The following is a 26,424-nucleotide window of genomic DNA, read 5'->3' as shown; positions in this document are numbered from 1 at the left end:
CACGGAGAGTTGTTTTCTCTGCTACTCTGAACTATGGTGGATTGATTTGAAAGAGAATTATAATGCAGATAAATGACACGCTGGGGTATCAAAGGGTGGCGTTTATGAATGGTTTAGTCTAATCAAGGCAACTGTATTTGTATTTGTGTAGTGGCGCTCTATAGAAGTTATCTCGAGGGACTTTTCATGTGGAGTACTGTGGAGCAAGTGGGTCTCAAAGTGGGGTCTGGGGACCCCCAGGGGTCCTTGAGGGAGTTCCAGGGGGTCCCCAGATAAATGATGGATAGTCAGGAATAGGAACCAAAATGGACACTGAATGTGGCTGCAACTCTGAGAGTGTACAAATGGAACCAGATGGACCCGATTTGTACACTTATGTACAGTTATGGTGGTATCATGTGGTCTAACAGCAGGGGTTCTCAAAGTGGGGTCCGGGGGGGCCCTATATAATCAGCTATTTAAAATGTTCTTTTGACGTTTTTTAACACCACATATCTTGTATGGGGTCCTTGGCACAAAATCTTTTGAAGATGGCCAGGGTCCGACAAAGCTGACAAACTCCCGTAACTCACTACAATGACTACATCCCTTAGCCTGGAAATTCAGTAGACTATCTCTAATCCTACAACGGTGTCACTTGACACGCCGCTTGGCGAATTATACTGTAAACCAAAGCATAAATTAGGTTTAAGACAAGGTATGGATTAGGTTTAGGAAAGCATAAATTAGGTTTAAGAAGGTATAATTCAAGTTTTAAACAAAGTATAAATTAGGCTTACGGAGGAGGAGGCAGTGTTGGGGATTTAGCCACGAGGAAATGCAAAAGCAAGCTCACGCTGCGACACGTTGTGAGCTTGTAGATCCGCTATTGTCAATTTGCCAGAGCGCAACCAAGCATAGAATGACTTCTTTTCCTTAAGATTTTAATCTAGTTTTTACCTGTTGACGGTAATTGTCAGTATACGTTTACTCCTAGTTTTTTAGTCACCGTGGCTTAGTTTTCATTTAGTTTCTGTTTAGTTTTTGCCAGTGAAAAAAGGTAGTCAACGGACATTTAGTTTTAGTTTTAGTCGACAGAGTCAACAGCGCCTGCGTCACTCGCTCCCCGTCTGGAAGGACCTTCAGTCATGTGTGCATGTTATTTCCTGGCAGTAGTCTGTTGGCAGACATATCAGAGACAGCCTTGTCAATGTTTCTTATCTAATATTGTCACGGTTCAAGGGTTCAATGCTGTACTTCTTGTGTACAGGTACCTAAAAGTCAAACCTATTTTCGTTTGGTTTCCTTCAGACAATGCAGCAACATAGGAAATAACAGCAACAAAAACATTTTTTACACATAGTAATCTTTGTATATTGTATGCGGCACAGCATTTTTTCCAGTATCTGCCACCTAACTTAATGTAAACACCTTCACAGTATATTCTAGGCCTATATACAGCAATTAGATAGGAACAGCTCAAGCATATTAGTGTGCAAGAAAAGGACAGGAGATGCCCTCCTTTCTTTGAGCGGTGCAGCCACTCCCAAGGAACAGAAATGTGTGTCCCTTTGTCGGTCTGTCTGTTCAGAGTACCAACAGGTGACAACAGTGGCGCTGTTGAGCTTCACACTGTGCACAGGTGCATGATGGGAAGCTGAGCACAGTGCAGTACATACTACGGTGTAGCATCGACAACCAAATACCAATAGTCCGACAACAAATAGTCCAACAACGAATTGTCCGACAGCCAATAGCCAGACAACCAACAGTCCCACTATTCCAATAGTCCCACAACCAATAGTCCGACAGCCAATACAATAGTCCGACAGCCAATAGCCAGACAACCAACAGTCCCACTACTCCAATAGTCCGACAACCAATAGTCCGACACCCCAACAGCACCACTCAGTTCAGACGGGTCTGATCTTTACCTCTACAACAAATAGATTGCAGACAAACTTACAAATACTTTGGAAACCAATCATACCACCCTATATACGAATGACCGCCCTAAAGTCTTTGCATTGGTTATGCAATGCAGTTATTAAACAAGAAATGATTACATAGTGATATTTGTCAGGTGAAAGAAGCGCTGTCTCTGTTGTGTTCTTGTCTCTGTTGTGTGTGCCCCCCCCCCCCCTGTCTGTCTGTCCATGCAGTTAGCTAGCAGTTGTTGTCGCTTTGAGTTGCGTAGACGTAGAGTGGCTGGCTGGCTGCGGTGTGGTGGCGGAAAGCAGCCCTTCCACGGTGCGGATCCGACGGTGTGTGTGTGTGTGTGTGTGTGTGTGTGTGTGTGTGTGTGTGTGTGTGTGTGTGCGTGCGCATGGATGCCGTGTCCTATTGGCCAGAGGAGGCAGACGAGGCAGCCAATCGGGCTAGGTCGTCTAGTATGACTAGGGCTAGAAAAGACGTCTAGTTTTTTCAGGAGCATTCATTAGTCAGGTGGTTTCACCTGACAAAAAAAAAGAAAATCTCCGAACTGTTTTCACACAGTTTTAGCTACTACTGTTTAGATGTCACCAGACATATTGGTATATGGCAGAGCGCTGTGAGCCGTGGAAGTAGGGAGCACAATGCAGCTCTCTTTTGCTCTAGTCCACTACAGCAGTTGTTCTACAGCAGTGGTTCTACAGCAGTGGTTCTACAGCAGTGGTTCTACAGCAGTGGTTCTACAGCAGTGGTTCTACAGCAGTGGTTCTCAACGTGGGGTCCTTTGAGGGGGGTTCCAGGGTGTCCCCAGCTAAAGTTTTAACCCCATTATCCATATTTTAAACATTGGCTTTTCAAAATAAAAAATAGCAGATATATACGTCTGCTATTATAGAAGAATCTTGACAGTGTTTGAAGAAGTTGCAATAATGTATATTATTACAAATAATGAGAACCAGTCTGAGAACCACTGCACTCACACACAAGCACTCAAGACAGCTAAGCAGCATTTTGTGTGGGCCCCCCCCCCCCCCGAGTCTGGTGTACGTACGTACGCACGCACGCACGTGTGCACTGTGCACGCACCCGCGCACGCACACACAGAAATCATTGTGTTGTTGTACCTTCCGTTGTATACCTGTCTGGAGGGGTGCCCAGCCACACAGCGGCAACAAGGAGCTCTCCATTCTGTCTTTGTGAGAGGAATAATGCTATCAGGGCCAATTAACAAAAGGGAACAGGGTCTTACAGGCAGATGGGTGGGCGGATAGAAGAAGGGTTGATTGTCAAACACTCGCCATATCGTCGCTATCTGGCAGAGAAGCCTCGTAATCTCCATAAATCAGTGGTTTTCGATATCAAGGCCCTATGGGGCCGTTTCATATCCCAGGCCCGTTATTTATTTGGAATTTGAGCCACACGGACCGCCGTTTGATGAGATTTAGTCTCTCGGACAGACGCAAAACTTAAATATCGTGTTGTAGTTCCGTGCTATATTGACGTTGGCGCCATTAGGAGAGATCAAACGTTGATCAAAATAATAATTAGTCTACGTTCTCAAATTGTGTGGACTTCTTGCAAAGCAATGCAGATGTCTAACAATGATGTAACTCTTGAGAGCGTGAAATGAGTTAAATGAGAGTTAAATTAACATTGATTTTTGTAATATAAATTGGTTGTCTCAGAGATAGAAATGCCATTACATACAGGCTGAGAATAACTGCTATAGAGCCATACAGATCTTCTCTCATGGGGGGCATATCTTTTCAAATGGGGGTCCACGGGCTTAGTTATTAGTGTCCATTTGGGGGGTCCTTGACATGAAAAAGTTTTGGGAACCACCGGACTATAAACCCATTTAGGCCCGACGTCGAAAAAGAAATAAAAAGTCTCCTGAAAGAATATTATATTCAAAGATTTGCGGCCACATTTTCACGATTTTTCAAAACATAGCAGACCTACGAGCTCGTCATCCCCATCTGCTATTTTTCAATAGCTAAAGTATAACATAATGCTTTAGTTAAAACACCAAAAGGTGTTCCCGTCCGTCCAGAATGGGGCTAAATAAATAAGTAATAACTCCACACTGGATCCATTGGAGCAACAACAAGTGTCCTGGAGGACACACACACACACACCAAGTGTTTCCGCGTGACAGCGACCATAATAATATCCGCCTCGTGTAAAAACAGTAGGCTTTACGGTCAGCGGTGATAAGATCGCGCCGTGGGCTTATATGGACAGACAATACGCAGCAGGAAAGATAAACAAAACGGCACACAGAGAAACACAAAGCAGATGGGAGAGGATGATAATTGTATCCATATGGGGATTATGGAGTCGCAGTTGATGATGTATATGCCAGTGCTACTAATGAGGGCTTTTAGTGTGTGCGCGTCTGCGTGTCTGTGTGTGTGTGTGTGTGTGTGTGTGTGTGTGTGTGTGTGTGTGTGTGTGTGTGTGCGTGCGCGTGTGCACGCACGCACGCAAGATGCATCAAGTGTACATTACCACATTTACCTTTGTGCTCCATAAATAAATATATACACCCGCTACAATCGTCTGGGCCAACAATGGCAGCCGTTGTACTGTGCAGAGAGAGAGCCCAGGGGCAGGCACTACTAGGGAGAGGTGTTTATTATTAAAGGGACATTTTTATACTTATTATTATAGGCCTATACTTGCGCACCGGTGTCGTGTCGTGCACCAAAAAAATGTGCGCGGCTACAAAATTGGACAAACTCACAGTTGTGAGCTTGTAGAGCGGTGCGCATTTTCGGTGGGCGGCCAAGTGTAAATCAAGCATTACTCGTTGACATGATACCATTTGGATCCGTTCTGGCGGAGAGAGGTACTTTGACTCACAACACTCCCTCCCTCCCTCCCCTCCCTCCCCTCCAGCATGAAGTATGGATTGAGCTGGGGATGGATGCACATTGAGGTGAACTCGGGGTGGTGGAAAATGCGCAGGGGAGAGAGCTGGCACTGGCCTGGGACAGGGAACGACATTCTCCTAGCGAAGGAGGAGTGGCGCTGCCACCGAGTGGCGCTGCCACCGAGTTGCGCGCTACGAGCTTGTATAGCTCTGCTATTTTTGATAAACCGAAGAACGACTGACATAGAAACATGGCTTTTTCAGAAAACGGTCGGGATGTAGAAGATTTTTTTTTTAATCTGATCTCAGGTCAGAATGGGGTTGAGCTATATAGAGACGACAGTATGGGTGCTCCGAAAGCATTTGCCGTTCCAATAAAAAGGGGAAAAAAAGGAAGCTCCATAAAGCGCTCTGCCAAGTGCCACACAGTGACCAGTAATAAAATATGTTCCGGTGCTCAGCAGTATTCCCTGAAGAGGAGCTGGAGGAGGAGGGTGGGGTGGGGGGTAGTTTCAGGGGAGATACTGCAAAGAGGGTGAAACGACAACAAATGGAGAAGGCAGATGGAATGACATCACCACCACCACCGCCATGACCATGAGTACATCCACTAATGTCACACGGTCGTCTGGAGGTGGGTGGGGGGAGGGGTAAACTAAGCCGTTTAATCTCGCTAGTGTACAGTACAGAGGTTAAGTGAGCAATCGAGAACGGGTTTTGTTTTTCTTATATATATATATATATATATCAATGAATCAACACGAAAAAGATAAGCCGAATAGTCCGAGTATCCACTTAACCCCGTGTTATATTTCATGTACAATCGGTCGTGTGCGAAAATAAAGAAAATATATGTTTTTGTGCCGTTTTCTTTGTCTTAACCCATTCGGGGCGGGAACCCCTTTTTGGTGTCAGCATCACGTTATGCTTTAGCTATTGAAAAACATCAGATCCACAAGCTCGTAGGTCTGCTATTTTTGAAAAATCGAAGAACGACTGACATAGAAACATAGCTTTTTCACGAAACCGGCAGGATGTAGAAGACATTTTTAGGGTTAATAAAATAAATAAAAAATCGTACATGAACCGTAAACGTTTGAAACAGTCGCGGTATTGCCTTCGTGTCCGGCGAGGAGTACAAAAAACCCAGTCGGAAAAACCAACGAAGCACCTATAATGGCTCTCTCACGACGTGACATAATCGCATGCATCATTCACGACCCCCCCCCCCCCCACCCCTCCCCCCAGCCCCCATCATAACTAGGACAGACAAGACAAACAGAGCGGTGGTGAGGGTGCACTGGCCAAGCAACAAGCTGCGCTCCCTCCTCATGCACGCTACAGTACAGCATCATCACTGCCACTTGTGTAACTGGTCTCAGACAGTCAGGGCCACAGGAAGAGAGAGAGAGAGAGAGAGATAATGGCGACACGTGGTTGTTGTCGGCAAGGAAAGGAAGGCAGGCCTGGCTGAATAATCACCCCCCTCCCCCACCCCCACCACCCCCCCCCCCCCACCACCCAGGATGCCTCTCTTCTCTAGCTCGACTGGCACGACACTACGGAGCGTCCTTGGCAAGAACGCAGAGTCAGGCTGAGAGGGCTATACTGTAGGAGTGAAGGTGGAGAGAATGAGAGAGAGAGACAGAGAGACAGAGAGAGAGAGAGAGAGGACAGCTTTATTTAATGTTTGGTTTATCGGTTTTATAGTTTGTTTAGAGTGTTTTCTATTTTATAATTCTGTTTTATAATTCATGTACTGTGTTTAACCCATTTTGACCCGAGATCAGATTCTAAAAATGTTCTTCTACATCCTGACAGTTTTCTGAAAAAGCTATGTTTCTGTGTCAGTCGTTTTCGGTTTTTCAAAAATAGCAGACCCACAAGCTCGTAGCTGCTATTTTTGTGTTTTCTGTCTTATAATTCATGTACTGTGCTTAATTCGACGTCGCTGTATGTGAACGTCAACTCATTGATGTTGATAATTGTATTGCATATACCGGTATCTAGCATCGTATTGTAATAATCACCTGTATTGTATTGTATCTAAGAGAGAGAGAGAGAGAAGTGATTGCGAGGGTGAATAGGTCTTCTTGTTAGCTGCGGTGACGGTACTGAATTCCATATTTATCTGCAACTATAAAAATGGAACAAGGAGAGTGGGTTGAGAGTGTGGACTGGAAAAATGCGTGCGAGCGTTGCTTTGCATTCCTCAGTCGCTATATACACAGTATATATATATATATATACAGTATATATATAGTAGGCATTGTCTAAATATAGCCGCTCCGGCTGAAAAGCAACGCTGGCTGTTTTTCTAGCCTCTCTCCTCCTCCTCCACCACCCACCAACCAACGCAGCAATCTGTCTCTATGCATTCTCCCCTAACCTTGGTGTCTTGTCTCTCTGTGTGCGTGCGTGTGTGTGCGGCCTTTTCTCAGGAGCGGGCTGCCAAATGGAGGACGTCGGACGGCCTAATGGACGGCCTGACCACCAACGGCGTGCTCGTGATGCACCCGGCGGGGGAGTTTGTGTCGGAGCCGGCGCCCGGCGTGTGGCGGGAGATCTCCGTGTGCGGGAACGTCTTCGCGCTGCGGGAGACGCGGTCGGCTCAGCAGAGGGGAAAATTGGTAAGACGGAGAGAGGGAGCGGAGGATGTGGGAGAGAGAGAGTGTGAGTGAGGACAGGACTCCAGGGTCTGATGGTTAGTTTTTTTTCCCCCTGGGAGGGGTTTTCTTACCTTGACATGACCCCAGAGTGTCATGGATAGATCTCTATGTGATAGGGATACTACTAATACAGAGAGGGAGTTGGCTCCAGGAAATTAGATTAGGATTAGGTTAATTTAAATTAGAAATTAGGTTGGCGTAGTAGCTGGAAAAAGCAGTAATGGAAAGCATGTGTATTTAAAAAATCACACCTGTGTCAACTGAGTGGTGCAACTCCCCTCCCCCCTCCCTCCTCTCTCTCTCTCTCTCTCTCTCTCATTAGCAGGCAACAGTGCTGCACTGTCTCTCTCTGTTTCTGGCACAACAGCGCCCCTACTGGTACTAATAGTCATACTGGTGCTCACAGTCTCATAGATAGGTGCATGGGTGGGTGGGTTAACGTCACATAGATAGGCGGACACAGACATTGCTGTTCCTTGGAGTGGTTGTACCACTCAAAAAGAACGGAATAGGCACAATATGGACAGATTCGGACTCTAAGGACTTGATTAATCCGGTTATAGACCGTAAAAAGAATACCTTGATCTGCAAAAAAAACAGTTTCACTGTCCCATGAAAGAAGTATTCGATTGCACATATCCCTACCTAGCTGAACATGATGCAGAAATCCTTCTGGAGGGGTGGTGGTAGGGGGTGATTGATGTTTCCTGGGAGATTGTCCTTGCATTAGAGCAAGATGGCCACAGTGCCATCAAGTGGTGGCTGGGGACAGTAAACCAAGCAGCGCAGAGTTCATCAAACCATAGTCAGTCAGTGGTGCTTCTCAAAGTGGGGTCAATAGGCCCATCTCACAGCCCTTCCTTTTCTGAGCCAATGGTGTTGACGTGACGTCACTCCATAGACATTACAAAATGTTAAAAGACCTACATTCAGAAGCCTTAAACAACGCTTTTTCTGAAGGTAAACTTTATTCTATTTGTGTTAGCTGTTGTTGTTTTCTTCATAATAATATTGGTCTTTTTACATTTTAACATTTGGAAACGGCCTTAAATGGTGCAGAGAAAGCCGGTATAGGGATGTAGCTCTGGTCCATGAGTAAGGCTATGGACCGGAGCTACATCCCTATTACCTGCTTTCTCTGCACCATTTAAGGACGTGGAAAGGGGGCGGGGAATGGCTGTGAGATAGGTGTATTCAGCAAAAGCTATGGTCACGGTTATGTGCGGTTTCATTGCCTCTTTTTTTGGCCTATTTTTCCTCCATGTGCACTTATTTTCTTCTTTTTAAGTGCTATGACATTTCCAACATTCATCAAGAATACACATCACTCCCAGATAATGCGCATTCACACATTCAACCTCTGCAATGCGATTTCCAACAGAGCACACATAGCCACAATGGTACCAACGCACATCATGCTCACAACAACACAAGCCACAACCAACGATAGTCCCCAATGACCAAGCGGCAGCACTTCCTAGCCTCAGGTCCCAGGCTTACTTATCTGCGAAAAGAAAAGCCTGGTCACAACGTAAGGCAGAGAAGCTATCGGCGGATGTATCCTCCGGAAAACATCCGTCAGATGTATTTCCACCCGGATACGTTATTTTCCCGACCAATCACAACACTCCTTGGGCGATCCTTCCGCTAAAACCCTGCAACTTCCGCTGATAAGTCTTTTCAGCATAGGACCAGGTCTTGCTCAGGGTGAGCACTTCCAACTGTGTTCAAAGTCATACAAAATACATATAGAAATAACCTGCAATGCAATTGTATTCCTCGCCGCTTCTGATGGCTGTGATGTGCTGCTGTGTGAGCTGTCACTCAAACATTTAAACCCGCCAATGTGGATTCAATCAGAGTCAAAAGAGGGGAAACATAAAGTCCAAATGTTGCGATGACTTGATCCATTGTCCATTTAATTAACCCCAAAACACCACATTCAAATCCGCTTCCTTTTCCTACCATTTGTCAAGATTAGGGGGTATACAAGTGTTGAGAATATAACGCCTAATACCTTGTGAAAGCGTTAATTTTTGTTCAAATTTGCATTTGTAGTTATTTTTAGAATAATCAACGCGGATAGACAAAGAGACATTCCAGAAGGGAGTTGCAGCACTCTGTTCACACACGGGTGTGATTTTTTTAATATCGTGCGGCACAAATCTTTGAATATATATATTCTTTCAGAAGACTTTTTATTTTCGACATCAGGCCTAAATGGGTTACTCATTATTTCTGAGCAATGAAACCATATTCTCTCTGTTCTCTCCTCTCTGCGTTTCATCTTCTTCTCATGGTTCCTCTCATCTTCCTCCTCCTCCTCCTCTCCCCCAGGTGGATAACGAGTCCAACACCCTCCAGGACGGCTCCCTGATTGATCTGTGCGGCGCCACCCTCCTGTGGAGGACCCCCGCCGGCCTGCGCCGCACGCCCACCCTCAAGCAGCTGGAGTCGCTGCGCCAGGAGCTGAACGCCGCGCGGCCCCAGTGCCCCGTGGGCTTCAACACGCTGGCCTTCCCCAGCCTGGCGCAGCGCGAGATCGTCGACAAGAAGCAGCCCTGGGTGTACGTGAACTGTGGCCACGTGCACGGCTACCACAACTGGGGCTATCGCAAGGAGAAGGGTCCCACCGCCGGCGGGCCCGGGGGTACGACGGCCCCGGCCAGCAGCACGACGACGGGGGAACGGGAGTGCCCCATGTGCCGGCGCGTGGGCCCCTACGTGCCCCTGTGGCTGGGCTGCGAGGGCGGCCTGTACCTGGACGCGGGGCCCCCCACGCACGCCTTCTGCCCCTGTGGCCACGTGTGCTCCGAAAAGACAGTGGTCGGCTGGAGCCAGATCCCGCTGCCGCACGGGACGCACGCCTTCCACGCCGCCTGCCCCTTCTGTGGCACCTGGCTCACCGGGGAGCAGGGCCACATCAAACTCATCTTCCAGGGCCCGGTCGACTGATATGAGGCCCAGAGCCGCATGGTGGTTTGGAGGTTGTGTGGAACTGCTGCTTGACAATGGATTGGTCTTTGAGGGGAGAGAGAAAAAAAACTCCACATGGAAACTACAAAAGGACCAATACAAGAATGGGGGAAAAGAGGAACACAATAAGGATGGATAAGGGAGACTTAAAACGTGAGCTGTTATGGAGAAGATGTAAATAAATTGTCCTGAAATGAAAATTGCGTGTTTGGTTGATCTTTAGAGGAGGTACAAAATAATTGTTGTAGCCTGCACAAGCCTCCACGTTCTAACAGTAGAGCTGGGGACTTTCAAGGATACCATTGTTTATATTTTTAAAGTATTTTAACCACTTGCTCTCTAATAGTCTCTATACCTAAGTTAGGGATGTAGGGTTCATGTGGTATTTGTCCCACATTGTCCAACCAGCCCCTTCCCCCTTTCCTGCAGGTGCTAACCACATGAAACATTCCCTCTGGGAATAGCTCCTTCTGCTCAGTGTGTACTGTGTGTGTGTGTGTGTGTGTGTGTGTGTGTGTGTGTTTATGTGCAAAGGCTACAGCAGGGCTAGCTATAGACCCCTAAGGAGTGTCTGTGCAGCCAAGCCAGCAGTCTGCAGCAGCACCACCACCAGCACCACCATCACGCTATAAATAACTCAAGGTCACCAATACTCGCCTGCCTCGCCGCTAGGAGAGCAGAGGGAGGGAGGGAGGGAGGTGGACGGTTAGAGTGCACGTGTGTACAGTAGATGCAGAAGGCAGAGAGAGAGAGAGAGAGAGAGAGAGAGATGAAGGGTAGATTTGCTATGAGGACAGCTGAACACAGGTCAGGTCGATGTGAAGCCTCATTCAGAGACGAGACCATTATAGAGCCCGATTTGTACTTTGTATGATACGACGGCATATTCCTAGATCTACAAGCTCTCGACGCGCCGCACGGTGTGACATGACGTGAGCTAGTAGATCTGCTTTTTTTGGGGGGCTACTGTAGCAACGCCGTCGTATACGACCGAGCACAAATTAAACAGTGGAACGTTGCGGAGGAAAGTTTCTGCTGCTCGGAATTACCCTTGACAGAATTAGCCGCATCTTTGACTGACAGATCGATGCAAATGTCATGCTAATGCAATGTAGATCAGTTTATAATCCAATGCCTGTCACATTTAACATTAACAAAACACCACAGAACAGTGTTTCCCTTGGCCAGCCCTGTGTGTACCAACGCCATGTACACAAAAGATAAGTTCACTCTGTTGATGCAGATGCCCATGAACGGGCCAAGATAATAGAGCAGATATTTCTCCGGTTATTTCTCTTGCTGCATGCAGACTCTATGCAGAAGGCAGGCTGCAGCATAAGCACTCTGCCTGCAGTGTTTTTATATCGGCTCGCTTCCAAAAGCAGACCCTGCACATTCCTGGCCACATGCACAAAACGCTTCCCCCTACGCCATTATTCACCGCAAATCACCCCCCAGTCTATTGAAATTAGGATATTTCCATTCAATACATTATGCATTTGATGCATTGTGAGCTGGTGGCGCACCTCTTGGGCTGATCCTTTCAGGGCACATGTTTATTTATGGGTCCGCGGGGAGAGGCAGAGATACAAATCAAGGGCACCCACTATGTGGCTGACAGGCCAGCAAAGATGACACTGAGAGTTGTGCATATGTCCCCTGGTGATGGAGGTTAGGAGAGCTACTGGCCTCCTGTGGGCATCCCTTCACGACCTTCTGTCTGTCTCTGAGAGAGAGAGCGCTAGGGCTGGACAACTTGGGACAAAGTCTAAGATATTTTTTGACCGAATACCTTGATAGAGGTTTTGACCTCTCGACTGTAAAAATGTCTAAAAATAGGGCTCAAGTGATTAGAACCAGTGAGAAAGTTTTTGTCGTATCACTATACAAAAAAAAATCCCAGGCGATCTATGTCTCATTATGACATCATCAATTTAGGCTAATGTAAGTCGCAGTGAGGGCAGCATTTATATCAGCCAGATGACCATCTTCATTTACTGCCCTATACAAACATTAAAGTGCGTAGACTTGGCTGGCATAAAATTACACAACTGCCCCTGAACAAACATTAAAGTCCATAGACAATAGGCTGGGGACAGGGAATTTATAATTAGGCTCCGACCAAACATTAAAACTCCATAGACTTGACTGGCCTATGATGACACAATATCAGAAAGCCATGCATTGGGGGGGGGGGGGGGGAGGAAAAATGACTAGGTTACACATGATGACATTGATCTTTTTCATCATTTTATTATATATATATTTATAATATGTACAGAAAGAAAACCATTGTGATCAAACTCAGCAGTGAGACAAGAGCACCAACGTGAACAAAGCTGAAACAAGAAGAAACAGCAGGCCGACAGGTGCTTTAAGGTCCTGCCCGGTGCTCCATACTGACAAACATTTGAGTTTTGTTTGTGTCTTCATGAAGCCATTGAAAAAGCAACACAAAGAAAAAAACAGTGTGCAAATGAGGTGGAAAATACCCCTTTTACCAAATTAGTACAAAAAAAAGGGGGGTGTGAAAAGAAAAAAAGACTGAAGTTCCATCATAAACACATTCATAAATTAAGCCCCGCCCTGTAGCCCCCCCCCCCCTGCACTGGATGCCCCCTCCCGCTGAAAAGCTTTGTAATCCCAAATCCTGTTATCCTTCGATGGACCCGGACACAATATTACCACAGTATAAGTATGCAATTAATATATTAAAATCAGTAGAATATCAAGACTTCTTCAAAAGAAAGAACATTCAGAATAAATCAAAAAGAACAAAAAAAGGGGACTCTCACACTTGTCGTGGTGTGAAACATCTTTTTAAGTATGTATGCCTTTGTGTGACGTGATTGAGTGTGGTGTTCTACAAACAACCGCTTCATTTGTATGCACTCAAGTGAGACGAGAGAGGGAATGCCGGACCGTCGGCAGGTTTCAAAAGCGCACGGGAATGTTACACACACAGGCCTTGCCCACCACCCGGATCTGAAGTTCTGAACCAATGCAACCCCAGCCCTCACACACACACACACACACACAGAGTACAGTACACACATACACATACACACTTCACTGCTGTTCCCTCCCCTTCCAATGTCAGTCAGCTGAGAACTTGGCCCTAACAAATTCCAATTCTACACAACCGGTAACAAACAGCATTCCAGCAGTCTCACATCACAGGGTTGAAAAACTCAAGATTTAGACCACATCTCTGTAGAGCTACGTCGACACAAAGAGCAACACGTTCAACAAGCATAGTGCTAAAGCAGTTTTATCTATCACCGTTACACTGATATGATGGTAATTCATTAATGTCACAATTTGACTGTACTGAAAACGGACTTCTCTTTCCGGGTCATGGCTCATTGAAACATGTTATTTTTTTTCACGGGGCTTGCTAATGCACAGAAGATGGCAAACAATCCATCTGTATTCACTCGATGTCTCACTTTCTCAAGAGGCTGGAATTGCATTTGGGGGCGACTGCAAGAAATGCCTCGCTAGTGCCTGAGGTGGCAAGTAGTGTACCCGAAATGCTGAAACGTCTGTTTCTCTTTGCAGAGAGAGTCAACCTTACCATGGATGGACACACCCAAAAAAGGGGCTCCCTTATCTGCATGAAGGGCCTGGTCAAGGATATAACCTGTGGCGCTAATCGAGTGATATGTAGATTAGCTAGAAGCAGTGTTATGGGAGTTCATATCCGGTCCTATAAATCAAGACCAGTCAGTCCCAGCACCTCCGAGTGTTCTAAGACCAAGCAGAGTATGGCCCAAACAAACAAGACTTGAGCAGGAGAGAGAGGGGGGGAAAAAAAGTCCTAACCTGGTTCTAATTAAACCAAGATGGCTTACCTAAGGCTGTGCTGCTACTTGACCGACAGTGTATTCACGTCTATTCATTGTAAACAGTTCGTAACAGGAAAAGACACACTTTTCCAGTTCAAGGATCGTCATACGGATCTGCAGGTCAAGGGCAACACCAATTGCCATCGAGGTTTTAGGGGGAAATGGGCGAGCGTAGCAGCTTTTTCAGTGTGGCGTAAGGAGGAGTTCCTTCTATGAGGTCAGGAGCCGTGTCCTTTTCCCTCCACATTCGTGCCAGCTTCCATAGGAATGCCGCTGAGAAATAAAAGGGCGATTTATACTTGGCCGATCGACAAGCTCACGACGTGTCACTCTTTGGGAGCTTGTAGATCTGTTATTTTCGTTGCGTGACACTGGCACACGGCCAAGTATAAAACAGGCATAACACGTTGCCATGAGAAACAAAGGACAGGTCAGGGGGGGGGCCTTATCTTCTGCCATCAATGACACCTGAAGAAATATTCGCCACACAGGCCTAGCGACAAATCTAGTGGCTACATTATAAACTATAGGGCTTAACTGTCACATTCAGTCTTGACGGACAAACCTCAGTGGAGCCTGAGGTGGTCATCGAGACCTGTATTAAAAAAAGGCAAAAGAAAGCATTGACAAAGACCGCCAGGTCCCCAGAAGATCATGGGGGGAGACGAAATCATGGGGGGGATGAAGAAAAGGGTGTCTTGGGACATGATTCGGCAAAGGAGGCACGTGACGTGCACGTGTGACCGACCACGGACAGGGTTAAGTGAGGGGCCTGATGCCAGTGGCAAGGCAGGGGACAGAACAGCAGCTTTAAGAGACGACAACCCCCCCCCCCCCCCCATACTCTAACTACCCGGTGCTTCTGCAAGCGAGCACAACCGTCCCAAAAATGAGCTACTTCCTAAACCCCAGCCAGTCACATTATACGTCAGAGCATCAAGCAAATTTGTACAAGCCATCTCGATTAGAAAAACGGAAACAAACAAAAACAAGCAAACGAAGGGAAAAAAAATCAATGAGGAAATAAAAAAATAAAATAAAACCATAATAAAACAGTAATTGCAATAGTCTACCGAGTCGAATGCAGAATATTGCCAATTGCTCTCGGTTTGTATACGTCAAAATAAGTACGTCATTGCCCCCCCAACCCTCGTCTTTCACCAGTTTGTGTGCGCGTGTCAAGTTCAACACTCAAACTGTATTATATAGTGTCATACTAATGATATCATGACCTAAACCGTACTGTACCTTGTGTGAATTTTAAGTTACTTAAAAATGTTTTCTTTTCCTAGCTCGACAAAGTGATGAGAAACGCCATGAATTAAAGCACTGCGGCCCCCATGGCTCTGCATGGGAAATTAATGAGGTACAGCTGGGAACGATAGTTGGAGTGTCCATTTAACCGGAAACCTCTGCCGTTTGTACTTCGACGAGCTGTGGCTTTAGCTTATGCTGTCAAACAAGGCTTTTTTTTTTTCTTCTTTTTTTTGTTTCTTAGCTAGTGGGTGTAATGTGTGTGTCGTGTGTTAAGTTTCCCTTCCACAACCTATATTTGTTAATGTAATGCTTCGGTCGGAAGGAGAGAATGAGGGGGCGGAGGCGAAGGAAATGGAGAGAATGGACAACCCTCCCCTTCATCCTCATCAATAAATGACAGCAGTGAGTCACCGCTCTGTGTTTGGTTGGGTGCCACGAGCCCAGACACACTGCCAATGCCGCTAAGTGAATGAACACAGCTCTTACTACTGCATACATTGGCTTTGAAGAAATCATACACACACGCGCGCGCGCGCACGCACGTACGTGTGCGTGTGTGTGTGTGTGCAGATGATTCTAGGGCTCGGGCAGTTGGTAGTGATGGTGGTGTATGAAATGGAAACGCCATTTGACCTTCCAAGTGTCGCACAAAATGGCTCAAATCTTTTGTAACCACACCCCCCACCTCCCCCTACCCCGTGTTCACTTTCATACACACCACGTGTGTGGGAGGGGATGGTCCTTAGACAGATTCCAAAGCTAATCTTCCCATCGCCTCATGTTCCTCCTCTGAATCAATACCAATCTCAATAGGTTTACTTTTCATCTTCTCTGCAACAACAAGGAGGACAAAGTGACCATGTCCCCGTCCCCCTCTTTGTTGCCTATGTATGTGTAGCTTTCTCTCGTCTTTCAAAAGGAGATCCATGAGCTCTCAATTAACCACTTGAACCCTAGCGTCACCTATTCTGGACATGTCATGATAATAGGCGAACATTTGCTGAAAATAGCCTAATATCTACAAGTTTGCAACACGACACATTGTGAGTTTGTAGATCGGCTATTTCCACCAAGGGGATTTGGTGTAGAGAGGGAAACAAGGGTTTAAGTGGTTAACCTTCTTCGACGCCCCACCTCTCCTCTGATCTTGTCGTCTACTTCTTACTTCTGACGTCTCCGCATCCCTCCATCCTGACCCCATTATGTTCTCCGTTGGCAGAAAGATGGTGGGGGTACAGGGTGTATGCATGTAGAAATAGTGGATCGGGGGGTTTAAAGACAAGGGAGAAGGGGTGGGTAGGGGAGTCGAGGCGAGGCTGAACCCAGGTCGGCGGCGGTGGTGGTGGTGGTGGTGAGTAGGAGCAAGGAGACGAGGGTACGGTACGGTACGGGGGGGGCATGGCTCCTAGCAAGGGTCCTTAGCAGCACCCCCCACCAGACTGCCTGACGGGAGTGCTGTCGATCTTCAGGTTGGGCTTGTCTCCTCCGGCCGTGGCGCCGGGCCCCATGCGCTTCTTGATCTCCGCGGCCATGGTCATGAAGGCCTGCTCCACGTTGGTGGCGTTCTTGGCGCTCGTTTCCAGGAAGGGGATGGCCAGCGAGTCGGCGAACTCCTGGACAAGCGGCAGACACAGAGGGGGATAATGGGGATAATGGTTGCGAGGAGTTGCAAAGGGTTGCATGCAGCGAGGAGTTGCGTTGGCGAATCACTGGTGTGGTTTGGTCTTAAGCCTGCACTTTACTATGCCAGTAGAGCTGGTAATGTCATGACAAAATGGGGTTTTTTCAATCAAAACTCACTTAATTTGAACCAAATTTGTCTACTGGGATCAGACTTCTCAACAACAAATATTAAAGTGTCTGCAACAAACATATGGAGAGGAAATTATTTTGGCGAGTTATTTAAATATCTTTGTATGTTTATTGTTGCTGATGACTTGGCAAGGTCAACCTAGCATCCCAAAAAGAGTTCCTGGTTTAACCCATTCTGGGCCGGGAACCCATTTTGGGGTTCTGTACAGTATGTACAGTATCCAAAAATTTAACATTTTTGATGCTGCTTTAGTATCGGCCTCAGGCCTAAATGGGTTAATAAAAGAAAATTTAAATTAAATATGAATTGCTAATCTTTCTGCAGCTGTGCGTGTCATCCTTCTAAGATGTTTTTCCCCCAGAGACATTCATTGCTTTATCCACACTTGACCTACACAGCTTGTAGCCTTCAAGGACCAGTTCAATTCATTCTTGCTGACGGACTAGTTTTAGGAATGCGTGTGACATTATATGCCGTTATTCAGAGAAATTATCATTCAAAGATAATGCCTTAATAATGCATTGCAGATTTGCAGCATGACATTGTTATCACAGACATAAACAGCGACCATTTCAAAATGACTCTGAGTCTCTCTCTCACACTCCTCCATAAGACTACAAGAACATATAAAAGTAGTTTTCATTGTTGTAACAAAAAGGGGGGAAAACGTCAGCTGAGAAATGAAACTAGGAACTCTCAAATGCAACAGTTGTATTGCTACTGTAATACAACAGAAATGCAAAACCCCAATGCACTGCAATGCAGTGCAGGATGTGCGCCATTGTTTTTAGTCCTTTGTTTTACATAAAACGTTTCGGTTCTGACTTTATGCTCATTTAAGTAATACATAAATAACTTAAAGTACACGTCATTAAAAATATATAAGAAGGTGCGTGGTTGTGTGTGGTAGTCAGGCACTTGAAGGTGAAAGCTTTTTCTTGTCTTTTTTTACAGGAATTCCCACCGGTAATACAACAGTAAAGAATGGTTTCTGTAAATTACAACCATACTGCTATAACTATAACTACATTCAGGTTTCATCATTCTGTGATATGCGATAGATGATTTGTATGGACCCCCTGTGAGACCAACCAATTAACAATAGTGGCGACAGAGACATGCACATATGTTACTCTTTTCTTTTTACTCGTTTGCTCTTTCTTGCACTCTTTATTCTATCCCATTGTTTGCTGTGATTAATGTTTGATATGTTATCTATGCTGCTGCATTGTCTGAAGGAAGGCGAACAAACATACGTTTCACTCTTATGTACCTGCACACAAGATGTAACAATAAAGTACAACTTGAACCTTTGAGAGACAACAGCACATACGGTTATGCAGAAAATCTGCCATCCCTTTGTGGGAATGGTTACTTATACTTCTGCTTACTGATTGCACGTTTGAGGAATTTGGTGTTCAGGGACCATTTCAACCTGCTGGGACGCCGTAAGCCTGCGGTGGAGTTTCCCCACATAGAAGAACAGTGTTATAGAATTTCGTTTGGAATGATGCGCTTCACATACAGAAAGTCAAAAGTCAACACATACAGTAGGTAAGATTTGAGTGTAAAGGGTCCTGTAGATTACTAATACTTATGCCTCTATTCTGTTTAGGACAGTGACATGAGAGGTTAGGTGGCCTCATCGTTACAGGAACGGTCCAATACAAATGTTAAAAAGGGCCAGACTCTATAATTATCAGCAAGACTCCTGTCATAGTGTTCCTGTTCCATGTTTACTCATTTCTATACTGGTGTTAAGACTTCTGTTACTTGGGATTCAGAATGTTTTATCTTAATATTTATTTAACCATTTCACAAAACACTGAAAAGCTATCTTTTTACAATGCCGTAATGACGACAGTTCTCTCTCTGGGCATCACAGTAAGTCCTTCATTATTTCTCAGTTTGTCGTTTTTTAAGTGCTATACAAATATATGTAGCAATTATTATTATTATTATTATCACATTCCCTCCCGTTACCATAGACGGCGATCTGGGGCCAGTGCCAAAAGAATGCACGAAAAAGGCAAAGAAGAAGAGGTGATCCGGCCACGTGAACTGGAAGAATTAATATATTTTTTTCGAGCAACGGTTGCCGTCGTGATCTAGCGATCATCGTCATAATTTTTCGACCGCGATCGAGATCATGGATTTCACAAAGCCACGCCAGACTTTCCGGTCCTTTATTGCCATCCCCAGTTCCTGCTTACTGATGCATGTGTCCCTAGCGACGATATCGGGGAACGACAGTTTTCTACCTCTGGTCTGCTTTGAGGCAGGATTCCAGAGAAGCTCTGTAGCAGCTCTGTAGTAGCAGCGGTGACCGAACGGTTTGCGGAGCGGTCTTGATATCGGAAGGTCGCTAGTTCGTATCCCCGGACCGGCACGTTAAAATTACCACCGCTGAAGTGCCCTTGAGCAAGGCATTGAACCCCTACCATGAAATGTTCTATGAGCAGGGCCTGGCTGTAAACAGGTTATTGAGCTTAGTCCAGTTACCCTGGGTAAACATGTTAACTTTGCTTAGCAGTGGCCGGAAAACTGTGTTCTTCTGGATCGGACTAGTGAAGAAACACGGGGAAGGTTGCCGTATATTAGATTAGTCGATGGGTGGCTCTTCCAAGAGATTTAGCGCTCTCATTAGAAGGCTAGAAGGTTGTAAGTGCCATCCAACCGTTTCTCTAATTTCTTTGAAAGTGCCCATGTCTCGGGGCCATAGAGTAGAATCGGCTTGACGGTCGTGCTAAATATTTTCGAATTTACTAAGCTGGGATGACCAGATCTTATGCATGTCATTGCAAGCTGACCAGGCCATTCCCAACACCGTGAGGTCAAATTAATATTTCATTAAGCTCCTAACATCATCTTTTACCTCAGTCTGAGCCCTAAAGCCGCTAAAGATCCAGTACACACGCGTGCACTGAGTTTTTGGATTTCAGTGACGTCACACCATGGAAGCAAGCGGTGGCTAGCGAAAGAAGCTAAAATACGGTAAAAATATTATAATCAATTCTGGATTAATAGCTAAACAGGAGATGTCTCGTGGGTTGGCATAGAGTCGGTCATCATGTGTACCTTGGCTGTTGTGTAGTCCACTACTTTCTTGGTGGTGAGGTCACACTTGTTGCCCACCAGCAGTTTGTTGACATTCTCACTGGCATAGCGGTCGATCTCCTGGAGCCACTGCTTCACGTTGTTATAGGACTCCTGTGCAGTGACACAGAGCATTGCAATACGTCAATGGGGAATCCAAGCTAATAGAAACTGCAGGCTTTCTATTCCTGAAAAGTTGCAATGCGAAAATCGTTCTCACGATAATAAAACAAAATCTAATATATATATATTAGATTTGTAGAATATATATTAGATTTGTAGATTCACTCACAAATAGCCTACAAGCTCGTGACACAAAGTGCCATTTACTATTTTTTTATAAATAAATAAAAAGGAACAAACACCCGCACACTGTCTTCAAATGCAGTGACCAACTTTTATTTCAGGGATACAGCAACGTTTCGGCCTTCATCAGGCTATCTTTAGCACATAAAGTGTTATGATGTTTGGTAGGTAAAGTTAATAACCGGTCATTAAACTACAAATTCAGAGACAACTCCGGGTGAAAAGAAAACAAACGTCACGTAAATGTATACATGTGTGACTTTAGGAGCCCCCCAAAATGTATCAAATACTATGAGATATGGGACAGGATGGAAAACTACCAAACGAAATGCATGCTAGCATTCAGCATGAACTCACCTGATCTGTAACATCATATACAACGATGATGCCATGGGCTCCGCGGTAGTAACTGGAGGTGATTGTGCGAAACCTCTCTTGACCTGCAGTGTCCCACTGACGGAGAGAAGGGCAGAGACGGAGAGAAACAGAAAGATAGACAGAGAGAGAGTGAGAGAACGGGACAGAGACAGACAGAAAGACAATGAGTTAGGTGTGGGAAAGCGAGAACAGATTGGAATCGGAACATTAATCTGAACCAAACACAATTCTATTACAAACAATAAAAGGTGTGGTAATCAATTGATACCCTCCTCTGCACTTGAGTGCTAGTTATACTAGCATATCATGAGCCCTTCTTTAAAAAAAAACATCCGCCTAATTAACCACAAACATGAACCCTAGCGTTCCTATTCTGGGGCGAATAATAGGCAAAAATAGATATCTACAGTACAGTACACTGAAATGTTGCAACACGATGCGTCGTAAGTCAGCTATTTTCTCCGATCTAACAGATTTAGTGTTGAGGGGAAAAAAGGAACGGACTTGCTGTAGTATAGAGCAGTGTTTCTCAAAGTGTGGTCCGGGGACCCCCAGGGGTCCTTGAGGGAGTTCCAGGGGGACCCCAACTGGACCCTCATGGGTCTGTAACTCTGAGAGTGTACAAATGGAACCAAATAAACCTGGCATTTGTACACTCTATGAGTTATATTAACATTGGTTTTTGCAATATAAATTCCATTAAATGGGGGTCCGTAGCCTAATGCATGTAAATCTGGGGGTTTATTAATTTAAATGGTTGAAAATCACTGCTGATGGAGCCGTAAAAATCTTTTCTTATGGGGATCCCCGTTATATCTTTTCAAATGGGGATCTGCGGGCTAATAAGTGTCAATTTGGGGCTCCTCGACATTAAAACGTTTGAGAACCACAGGTATAGAGCTCTGGGGGACCCCGGTCAACTAGTGTTAGTAGTACACAGGGCATAAGTGGCTAAACCACTTTGGCTGTGATGAAAGGTTGTACATGACATGCAGTGGCAAGCTGCTGTTGGGTCCAGTGTGTAAACACTGTAGTGAAGCTAGATGACAGAACTAGGTTTGTACACCTAATGATATTACAGCTTTGCGCACAGAAAGCCAGGCCTGTTGAACGAGCTGCGTGTCTTTCCAGTGGCACGGCCTGTTCTCTTAACCAAAACCGGTATCCAGTTACACCCACTGAACTGTGACACACACACACACACACACACACAGAGCCTACAGTACTTTCATGAGACTACAGTCATTTGATAACAATAGGTGGATTTTTGCTTTAGCTGAGGAGGAACTTGGGACGGTACTTGGCTACTTCCTGCCAAGCAAACACTTTGAAGGAGGATGTTTTTTAAAAGAATGTTGATGACTGCGTGGGCATTGAGGAGGGGGCTCTACAATACATGTCTGTTTTACTGTGTGTGTGTGTGTGTGTGTGTGTGTGTGTGTGTGTGTGTGTGTGTGTGTGTGTACTGAGTGACATGCCTGTTGTACCATGAAAACACATGATTTTGTAAGTGTAACTCTAATGCACCTATAATATGTGTGTCCTTGTATGCATCTCCTTTGTGTGGACATACATGGTTATTAAAATGTACACGCAAGTGTGGGTGGGGTGTCTGTTCACTCACAATCTGCAATTTGATGGTCTTGCCATCCAATTCAATGGTGCGGATCTTGAAATCAACTCCAATGGTGCTGATGTAGCTCTCTGTGTAGGTGTCATCCTGCAAACAAACAAACGAACGAATGAGGTTAGGACAGAGGGAGGGAGGACAAAGCGAGGAAAATTAAATAAGACACAGTGGAGCCAAGAACAGGTCGAGAGGAAGACAAGACTCAATACCAAGGGGCAGAATCTCAAGCGGCTACTTTAATGGAAAAAAGACAAGAGTTGTTGTAGAGTTGAGAGACCAATGTGTTGTTTACTTACAGCAAACCGAAGCAGGAGACAGGACTTCCCTACACCGGAGTCTCCAATGAGCAGGAGCTTGAACAGGTAGTCGCTGAAATAAAAACAATGGTGGTTGGACCAGGGAGCAGACATGTTCTTTTTACCTATAAATCAATCAAACCTCTCTAACACATACGATCTCAGCTTAAAGTTTTTGGTGCGTGTCCACACACTGACTGTTTTGTTGACTGCAGCCATGCTCCAGAGACACAGTATATATATATATAATCACAGTAACACTCACAGATGTGTGGAAATGTATTGGTGTTGTTGACCTGTGTTTAGCAAAACAACATGTGTTTCTTTGGTACACAAGACTGTATCATGGACAGGTGTTACTGTTGTTGCATTGCATTACTCAATCCCAGGCTGTGCAGCTTCCATGTCATCAGAAACCAAGGCATGCCATGTATTGCAGCCTGACATTGCTTATCTACGCCATCTATTCGATATGGTGTTACAAACCATGCATGTAGCCGGTTATGTTGCAATGACCCAGGGCCCTGACTGCGCATGAGCAGGACTTGTTGTGATCATGTGAGTTGATGGGTACTTGTCTGTGATAATGAATAAAATATATGTTTGTCTGAGGAAGTGAACATTGTGAGCAATGATCATTAGGCAGATCCTGTCACCGTCAGCTACCTGTACCTGTTAGTGTTAACTATGCTGGTGTTTGAACAACACATGTCACATGATCATGTTTTTTTTAAAGCCTATTGTGTTTGCTAAAGACATCCTGATACTATGTTATACACACGTATACAATATAGTGGAAATGACCTTAACATATTAACAGACACAGAAACATCGACGGTCACGGGCTGTGAAAGGTTTTAGCCAGATAAACTGAGCAAATAACAGCATTTGATGCCCGTCAACCGACCAGACACAGTGCCGGCGTTACACTCAACTCAGAGTCCTATCGAATTGTGTGACCCCAGAGGAAGCCGACAAGCTGTCTAGTGATTTTGAATTGTTATTGAAATATGGATGGCAGGTCATTTGAAATGATTTGGTTGGTTGGTTGGCTATCGTTTGTTGTTATGTGTTACACTCAAGCACATTTATACAAATGCCACTTAATTTATACAGATGAGACCGGTGACTCGTAAGGTCAGGTTACAAAAGGCCCAAATGACATTTGTGCATGCTTTGTGAAACAGGGAAACAGCTTGATGTGATGTGACCTCCAGCATTTATTATAAGCGGGGGTGCAGTAGAAATATAACGTAAACAACAACTCTATCGGGTCGGTTGATTGACGGTGAAACACACGTGAAATACGCCAAATATAATATATCATATAAACAGTGACCGGGTGGAGTCTGAATTCAACGGGTCACCGATTTCAGTGCAACGCCGGTGTTGGTGTGACGTTTCAGCGGAGCAGGAGGGGATCCGGTGACAGTCGCCTGTCTTCTCGTTTTCAGTCACGGCTAAATAAAATAACTGTAGCCATCCCACATCTGTCAGCCTGGCCCAAGCTGCCGTGGGTATACCATCAACTAGCCCGACGACGGACGTCCCTTCCCGGGGTCACCTCACACAAAAGGTCCCCCCCCTGGTCGGTGATGCGACCATTTGACGATGAAATAAAATAAAGCACGTCTGTGTTTTGTTGTTGTAACACAAGTCAGGGGACATAGCCGTCAGCTGACGTCGAGACGGGCGCAGTTTAGTTAACGACGGTGTTGCTTAATTGCCCCCACCAAGGAACAGATCTACAAGATAACAACGCGTCGCTAGCGACGCGTTGTTAGCTTGTAGATCTGCTCTTTGTTTTTTGTTTTTTTTGGGGGGGGGAGGAAGGGGGGGCACACTCGTCTCGCGAGATGTGTTTTTGTGCCTGTTTGTTATGTTACAAAGACTGTGTGTTTTTTTTACTTACTATTCTGGATTCATGGTTTGGACTGTTTGTTTGTTTTGTGGTTCTCGACCGCTCCGTCGTTCCTTCCAGATGTCTTGTACGTCTGCTGTTTTATCCTCCCGTTTCACACCGTCTCCTTTCCTTGGCCGCCCCCTCTGCTGCTCCTTCCTTTTACGTCCTTCCTTCCTACCTACCTACCTACCGCCGGGCAAAAATCAACGCGGGTTTATATTATAGACTGAGCGGACATTCCCAAATTCTCCCTCGCTCGGATTAAAACGGGTTTTAAATGTGTTCTTTTCCCCTGTCCTTTTTTTCTTCTTCCCTTTCTGTGTCCGCTCGCGATCCTCCTCGCCAGCAGAAGTACAAGATGGCTGCGCAGGTGCGGCAGTGACATCAAATGACGTGGCACTACGGACGAATCTAGAAGTAGTGGGACGACGGGAATTGTAGTTTATATTCAAGGTTGGGCGAGGAGCCAGAGCAGTTGACCTGCTTTACTGCTTATAACTCTGTCTCTATGTGATTGTATAACTTCTTGTGATTTTGTAACAACCACACATTATTGTTGCAATACTGCAGTGCAAGATATTTAGTTATTTATTGCAAACTCATTTCCCTATACAGAGGCAAATATAGTATACCCTTTAAATATATTGAAATATATGTTAAACTTTTTATGCCAGCACAACAACTAAACACAAGCACAACGAGAACAAGAACAAAAACATTTTAGCATGTGAATATCAAACCTTTTCAAGTGAAGGACCCCCGGCCCCAAATGAATATGTATTTGGCTGCAGACCCCCATCCCATTTGAAAATATAGTGGCATGGATCCCAAACAAGATTTCAAATGTTAAAATGTTTCAAAAATGTAAAAAATTAAGTAGATTGGCCATTTAAAAATAGTCATTGTATGTTTAAAATAGTTAAATTGATGTTGATGCTATTACCTCTTTTCCCTGTGACCCTCTGCAAGTTAACCCCGAACCCCACTTTGAGAACCATGTAGTAGAAAGGGGCCCTCAGGGGAGCGCATATTATCTCCTCCAGCCAGCCAGGTCATTTTTTTTGGCCTACCCAGCCTGGCCATGTGTTGCAGCATCAGTGCCCGATGATCATATGAAGCTGTGGATTAATTTCTCCTAGCAGCACTGCCAGCATAAATCAAGTTGTCAAGGTTGTCACATAAGATCAATATCAAACCACGGCTTCTTGATCTCAAGATATCAAGATCAAGTTGACTTGACGATTATATTGAATGATGTCAACCTTGATAGACTCTGAAAGGCTTCTGTCAAATAACTCTATCTCCCGGCCATCGATCTCATCTCTGCTATATAACTTTAACTGGTATATGGCTTTCATGTGGCATGTTCTAATGTTAACTTATCATGCTCTTTCTGTGGCTGTCCGCAACTTTTATGTCGGGATACCCGGCATGGTCTGGAGTGGTTCCCATGCACTGTACAAGAT

The 26,424-nt window shown here is 45.3% G+C and overlaps 2 protein-coding genes across 2 annotated transcripts in view; one reads left to right on the top strand and one right to left on the bottom strand.

The window, feature by feature from the left end:
• peli3 (pellino E3 ubiquitin protein ligase family member 3) overlaps positions 1-10,607 on the top strand; it is a 35,636-nt gene extending 25,029 nt beyond the window's left edge. The window contains exons 6-7 of the mRNA XM_080792069.1: positions 7,228-7,416; positions 9,793-10,607. Of these exons, the coding sequence (XP_080648195.1) occupies positions 7,228-7,416; positions 9,793-10,410 (807 nt within the window). The 3' untranslated portion in view covers positions 10,411-10,607. The remainder of the gene's footprint in view (positions 1-7,227; positions 7,417-9,792) is intronic.
• Positions 10,608-12,659: 2,052 nt separating this feature from the next.
• On the bottom strand, positions 12,660-25,301 carry rab1ba (zRAB1B, member RAS oncogene family a). The gene is made up of 6 exons (XM_080792089.1): positions 24,968-25,301; positions 23,056-23,128; positions 22,754-22,849; positions 21,109-21,204; positions 20,428-20,559; positions 12,660-17,149 (listed from the first exon to the last, which is right to left on the bottom strand). The coding sequence occupies exons 1-6, from the start codon at positions 24,979-24,981 to the stop codon at positions 16,955-16,957; spliced, it is 606 nt and encodes a 201-aa protein (XP_080648215.1). The 5' UTR covers positions 24,982-25,301; the 3' UTR covers positions 12,660-16,954.
• Between the last annotated feature and the right edge of the window lie 1,123 nt (positions 25,302-26,424).

The sequence above is a fragment of the Protomyctophum bolini genome, assembly GCF_963924005.1.
Source record: "Protomyctophum bolini genome assembly, chromosome: 20".
In the NCBI taxonomy this organism is placed as follows: Eukaryota; Metazoa; Chordata; class Actinopteri; order Myctophiformes; family Myctophidae; genus Protomyctophum; species Protomyctophum bolini.
This window is presented reverse-complemented; position numbering and strand designations above follow the sequence as displayed.

What these genes read in the sequence shown, in the direction of transcription:
- rab1ba (XM_080792089.1), bottom strand. An exon ending in GTCTCCTGCTTCGGTTTGCT is followed by an intron (nt 22,850 to 23,055) that starts GTAAGTAAACAA and finishes GTTTGTTTGCAG; the next exon opens with GATGACACCTACACAGAGAG. An exon ending in AGACCATCAAATTGCAGATT is followed by an intron (nt 21,205 to 22,753) that starts GTGAGTGAACAG and finishes TCTCTCCGTCAG; the next exon opens with TGGGACACTGCAGGTCAAGA.